This window comes from Triticum aestivum, chromosome 2D (assembly GCF_018294505.1).
Source record: "Triticum aestivum cultivar Chinese Spring chromosome 2D, IWGSC CS RefSeq v2.1, whole genome shotgun sequence".
NCBI classification, from domain to species: Eukaryota; Viridiplantae; Streptophyta; class Magnoliopsida; order Poales; family Poaceae; genus Triticum; species Triticum aestivum.
The window spans coordinates 647,888,825-647,895,383 of record NC_057799.1 but is presented as its reverse complement, the minus strand read 5'-3'; the positions used below and the strand labels follow the sequence as shown (position 1 = coordinate 647,895,383).

Genomic DNA, 6,559 nt, shown 5'->3' with positions numbered 1-6,559 from the left:
TCTTAGATGTTTAAGTTTGGCTGCGATGTCTGTTTGGTATTAGGCCCGGGCTATCAGCGCCTCTTCATCAATTGGATAGGTGTAGCGACAGTTGTTGCTTAGACGGTGGCTTCAGTCTTGCTATTGTATGACTTTGTAAGGTCTTATGAGAATAATTAATAAAATGACCGTATGCATCGCCCAGATGCAGAGGCCGGGGGTCATCCTTCTTTTCTAAAAAAAAGGCCAGTAAATAAACCAACCAAATATTGATACACCTTCCCGTAACAACAATCCCGTATGAATTGAGCGTAAGTGTAGCATCATTGTAAAAAACCAGCCATTCTTATGAATATGAAACACTCGAACATACTGATAACCATTCCAGCTGCCAGTCCCATCCTGGCATCATTAGTCATTACATCAACACTCCGGGAACATATGAAACGCACACCATAAATTACTACTGCTACTGATGTTTGAGTAGTGAAGAAGAGGTCTTCGAACTGTTCGTCGAAGTGCTAGCGTCGGAGGTTGTGGTACAAGAAGTGTGCATCGGCATGCTGGACGACGTGGACGATGATGACATCCCAACGACATTGGCCCAGGCGAGCGGCGGCGCCGGCTCATACATGGGCACTGGCATCTTGGAAGGAAGCACGGGCAGCTGGTAGGCTTGGTCGACCTTGGGCTGGAGCGTGGCCATGGCTGTCCGGATGGACGGCCGCACGCTTGGGTTTGGGTGCGCGCACCACAACCCGACGACCATCACCCTCTCCACCTCCGCCGCGTTGTAGTCCCCGTTCAGGCGCTCATCGGCGGCCTCAAGGATCATTCCCTGGCCATAAAGTCCCCAAGCCCACTCGACTAAACGGAAGACTCCGCCGCTCTTCTGCTTGTCCTGGTCGGCGGCGGTTATGCTCATCGGCCTCCTGCCGCATGCCACCTCCAGTAGAACCACACCGAAGCTGTACACGTCGGACTCGGCGCTGGCCTTGCCGGTGTTCACGCAATCGGGGTCCAAGTAGCCTGGAGTTCCCGAGATTGCAGTCATGGTCTGCATCCCAGCGGCATGGTCAACGAGCCTTGCGAGTCCGAAGTCGCCTAGCTTGGCTCCAAAGGACTCGTCAAGCATGACGTTGCTGGGCTTGATGTCCCGGTGAAGCACGCATTGCTCCCACTCCTCGTGGAGGTAGAGCAGCGCAGACCCAAGCTCCAGCAATATCTTCATCCTGCGGTTGCATTTGCAACCATCAACATCTATATATAGTACTATGATCGTGCGCCGCGCATACAACTACTTCTAGTAATTAAGATCGATGGTACGTACCTCATTTCCCATGTGAGGAAGGTGCCCTTCTTGCCATGGAGATGGATGTCGAGTCTACGGTTGGGCATGAGCTCGTAGACCAGTAGGAGCGCCTGATCATGGCCATGGCACCAGCCGATGAGCCGCACGAGGTTCCGGTGACGCAGCCTGCTTATCACCTTGATTTCGGATTTGTACTCCTTCTTTCCTTGTATGGAAGATTGCAACCTTTTTATGGCCACGGCAAGCCCAGCTGGCTCTCTCAAATAGCCTTGGTACACGGTGCCAAAGCCACCTTGCCCAAGCTTCTCCTCCGCGGCGAAGTTCCTCGTCGCTTCCACGAGCTCGTGGTATGGGAACCGCCTTGGCGCCGTCCCCATCTCGATCTCCGTCATGGGCTCGCTTTCGCCTTGTGAGTCTGTGTAGTACTCCTCCGCCTCCATGACTTCCTGACGACGACGACGGCGGCGCACTACAAGAGCCACTGCAGCTGCGAAGAGCAACACAAGGAACATTGTCGCGCCGACAACTGCTCCAGCTATAACTACAGAACCTGGCCCTGCCGGGGAGTGTGGTGGTGGTGCTGACCGTGGTTCCAGCGAAGAGTTGAAGTACCAAGACTGTAGCACTATACTCATAAATGCAGACTGCAATGGGTTGACGTTGGATGTGGATGCGGAGAAACCAATGGAGACCTGCTCCGGTAGTGCGCTCTTGAGGTCAACCTTAGAGCTAAGGCTGTAACTCTGTCGGTAATTGCTGAGGCCATCCACGACCCATAACGTCACCGCTAAGATGCTGGAAGCATTATCGTACTCGATCGCAGCGGTCATGGGCGCGTTCGTGAGGGTGAAGCTTGGCAGGGGCAGTGTGCTCACCGATCTGAGGGAGTTGACGTCGATGCCGATGTGGTCGTAGGGGTCGGATACTATTGTATTGCCATTGTTGAAGGTGTCAAACTCCACTGCCACGAACTGGCTATCGCCGGATGCCACGGCGTCCGCGCTTTGGTTAGTGAGGCCGAGGTTGTAGTCAGGAGAGTCGGCCGGCAGGCTAGACGGGTAGCCAGCGAGGAAAAAGGCCATGCCCACCTTGCCGTTGTTGGAGGCGTACATGAGGAACTCGAACCGCGTGGTGAAGCTGGCCACTTGGCCGGTCGCCTTGTCCCAGAGCTGCACCGGCTGGGCGTTGTACGACGCCCGGCAGATGCTACCGTACATGTTTGCGCTCATGTCGATATCTCCGGTGGATGTGTCGCCGTTGAAGGATGCGTCGCCTTCGATCTTGATGTCCTTCTGGTCTGCTTTGCTGAACGTGGAGTAGTTGAAGGACAAGGAGATGGCAGGGGTAGCAAGGTAGAAGAAGATGACGAGGTGGAGGAGAGCACAGGTGGTGGCGTTCGGAAAGCCGACCATCCCGGGCGTACAATGCTCTTGCTCGGTGCCTCGGTGTGTTGTTGGCCTGCAAACTTTATGCACGCCAGGAACAAGCGACCCGGTACTAGTTAGTCTAGCTGGCATTTCTTTGATTATTCTTTCTTGGGTCTTCTAGCTAGTCTTTCTTTTTTGAAAATGCTCTAGCCCAGTCTAGAATGTTGAAACCTTCCAAGTCAACTTGTCAACTGCAATTCACTGTCGGCCGAACCGACAAAAATCTAAGTCTCGCCTGAAAGTTCGGCCAAAAATGACGAGTCTCTCCAATTTTTATCTTGAACATAAATATAGTACGGACGAAAACACTCGTATGTACGAACGTACACAAACCTTTGACCTTTTCCTAAACATTGGACTCTTTGGCATAGAGCTTGGCTACTCCAACTCCACAAACCTTTTGCGTTGGATAAAATACTTGATGGTTTTAAGGCATCTTTAACGGCAACCCGCAAAAAATCTCCCGCATTTGTCCGCAACATAATCTGAGCTTAGAACAAATGATCGACTATCTTATAAATCCTAAATAGAAGAAAGCTCCCCTTCATGCAATGTTCAGGAATTCATATATGTATAGTTTGGCCTCCTAAGGGCGCCTCTAGCCGATGCCCTAAAAAATAGAATAAACCGACGAGTAAACCTTAGTGGAGTAAGTTTGCTAAATTAAGTTTTAATCGCACCTAGCCGATCTCCTAGATTTAGCCAAGTTCAAACTAAATTCCGTGCAAACGAACACAAATTCAATTCAAACTAGTACTTATTAACATACTACCGAAACTTAGTTTAAACTAAGTAATTTAATCAGAACTCTTCCTTAAACTCACCAATTTTAGTCGCTATCGGATTCTTCGGTGACCTCCTTCCACTCGGCTCTGGACATACCACCGAGCATGGGGTCTGGGCCAATGACGTCGTCTGGGTCGTCGAAGATGCTCCCGCCACTAAAGATCCTGGTCCTGCCCTGGCTGCCGACGTTTTCAGCTTTGTCGCCTTCGCTGCCTCTCGTGCCGTCACCTTCTTCATCAAATGACAGGTTAATGACCGCGGTCCTGCTGGCGGCGTACTCCGCGTGCAGGTGGCGCTCCGCCTCTACTTGCTCTCCGCGTGCAGGTGGCGCTCCGCCTCTACTTGCTCCAGGGTAGCATCGATGGAGCTCCACCATGTACGCCTTGCCCATAGCTTCGGCTGCGAGACACTCGCGGTCTTCTCTGTCCTCCTGCCTCTCATGTTGATTGGCCACCCGCCGGTCCAACGGTGGCTCCGGGGGCGGTAGATAGCCGTTGCGGAAGTTCCGGCGGCTGGCGACTAATGGCTCGAGAATTTATGATTATCCTCAAGCGGTTGTTATTTGGTTTCATCGGATTCATACTGCTTCTCGGTTATTTCTAACGCTAATCCTTCAAAACAGAAGATAATCCGTCTTTCAATTGTCCGGCAGGAAATAATTGCTCCTCAGGTCTCCTCTCCTCAGCACGACTATGGGCCCTTTTTTGCATGACTTTGAACATAGTTGTGTATCATTCATACTACCAACACATTAAAAGTGGGTTAAAAACAAGGAACTTTTGATTTCATGCACACTACCTAACACACTCTCATCATACTTATTTTGAATACCTCATTGTAGGCAAACCCTATATGGTGTCTTCAGTGCCGGTTAAAAGGGTAATTCCCCAACCGGCACACCCCCACCCCTCCACTCCGAACCAGCCCATTTATCTTTATTTTTCTTTTTTTGCTATACTTCAAAAAAAAGTAGAGGAAATCAAACCGCCATAACCAACTAGGACAACTCAAATGGTGTGCCCATTTACTTATTTTTTTTCCTTTTTCTTCATTTTTCTATTTGCGGTTCGGTGATTGGTTTTCTAGATGGTTTTTATTTTCTTTTTATTGTTCCTTTTTTATTTTTCTTTTCAAAAAAAGCGTGAACCTTTTGCAGATTCGAAACTTTCTTCAAATATGTGAATTTTTCTTGAAGATCCATGATTATTATTTTCAAAATCGATGAAATTTTTCAAAACAAATGACAAACTTTTTTCAAGTATGTGAAGTTTACTTTTCAAAATTGATGTTTTTTTCAAATTCGACGATTTTTTTAGGAATTTGTGAACTTTTTCCCCAACTTTGTGAACTTTCCTTCAAATTCGATGAACTTTGTTTTTAAAATTGGTGAATGTTTTCTAATCCTTGAATTTTTTTAGGATTTGATGACTTTTTTTTCAAAATTGATGTAATATTTTCCAAAAAAATCGAATTTCATGAAAATTTCCTAAATTTTGAATTTTTAACCATACTGGTAAACTTTTTTTATTGCAACTCTATTTGTGTTTTCAAATTTACCTTTTATTTTTTCAGAATATTTATATGGGTATAAAAAATATGTTTTTTTGCGGGAAAAATATATGCTAATGTTGTACTAAAAAAGTATTAAATATAACTGTTTTCGTGTTGTAGACAGGTAAGTGAACTTGGTCCAATGGTTGTTGCGCTAAGTCTTTGCCCGTCGACGTCGGCATGCTGGTTCGAATTTGACGTCTCCTATATATGCTAAAAATATTTTTCTTGGCATCTCGTTTTTCTAGCAGTTGGTGGCCGGCCCGCTAGGCGTCATGTTCGAGCGCCAGCAACGCTGAAAGCGTCGAATGGGAGCTCGCCTCATTGAACGTGGAACAGAAATAAAAAAGTGAAACATTAATTTAGTCGCGAAGGCCCACTACAGGTAGCATGGGCCCAATGAAATATAGTCCTCCACTGTCCCCATTTTCGTGTCCCAAATCCCACCGGATTCTTGTGGTGCCGACGGCCTCCATCACACAGCCGACGGTCTCCGGTCTGCGACCCAGCCGGCCGGTCCACCACTGGGGGGGGGGGGGATGCAGAGATAGCTCGAGATCTGGGCGATGCATGATGCGGTGGCTAGAGGTGGAGAGGGAGCCGCTGACGAGGGCCAAGCGAGAGTAGAGATCGTCGGCATCATCGTTGTTCTTTTCGTTATGTTAAACTGAGCATGTTAAACTTTAAGGGCGTGTTTGGTTACCTGCACCGATTTTTCGAGGTTGCATAGAAAAAACGGGCCAGGCTGAGTAGAGTCTGGTTGAGGACATACAGGCCAAAGTACGACATCTGCAAATTGATTGGTTACCTGCATATAGGTTGCTGCATCATGCAATACCCTTCTACCCGGTGTTAGGTTGCATACATGCATTGTTATTAGGAGTTAACAACTATACTTAGGGAGACTAGTCATCGAACCCGTGCACCTGCACGGGCTAGCAAATCTTTAATTAAATGTATGGTATATTTATGTTGATATTTTGATTGATTAATGTTAAACATTGTGTTTACTTACGGGGAAAATGATTGACCTAAATAGCTCCAGTTCATTTATTTGTATTGTTGACACGCATATGTTTTTTGGACCGTCGATGTGTCTCAAATGTGTGAAATTTATCCTGTGTCTACCCAATAACCTCAAATTTATATGAAATATGTAAAACATTAATTTTCATAAGGTCATGTATGTATTCTTGGGCTATAGTGTTGGAAATGCGACATTCAGTGATTGTATGATGTGTTGTTGTTTTTTCACAGAAATATAGAGTTTGGTCCTGTTTTTGTTACCGAGCATATATGTGGCCATAAACACTTTATACAATTTTTTACGTCTGACGATTTTTAAGGATTGAACCATTCATTACTATTTACATAAAATATAAATGCATATTTTTTGTCTGGAGAATATGCAAATATTCATTTTTTATTAGTGATAATGAACAGATCCATGCACCATGTTGTATCAGAAAATATGTGATTTTCAAGTCAGATATGTTACGTCCAC

At 46.6% G+C, this 6,559-nt stretch overlaps 1 protein-coding gene across 1 annotated transcript; it reads right to left on the bottom strand.

Moving 5' to 3' along the window:
• Positions 1-347: 347 nt before the first annotated feature.
• Positions 348-2,703, bottom strand: LOC123050800 (L-type lectin-domain containing receptor kinase IX.1). Its single transcript, XM_044473532.1, has 2 exons — positions 1,310-2,703; positions 348-1,211 (listed from the first exon to the last, which is right to left on the bottom strand). Exons 1-2 carry the CDS (start codon positions 2,701-2,703, stop codon positions 449-451), a joined length of 2,157 nt encoding a protein of 718 aa, XP_044329467.1. The 3' UTR covers positions 348-448.
• Positions 2,704-6,559: the final 3,856 nt, after the last annotated feature.

Excerpts from the sequence above, each read along its gene's own strand:
- LOC123050800 (XM_044473532.1), bottom strand. The coding sequence starts at position 2,703 with ATGGTCGGCTTTCCGAACGCCACCACCTGTGCTCTCCTCCACCTCGTC. Across the intron at positions 1,212-1,309 it reads TTCCTCACATGGGAAATGAG|GATGAAGATATTGCTGGAGC; the intron begins GTACGTACCATC and ends ATGCAACCGCAG.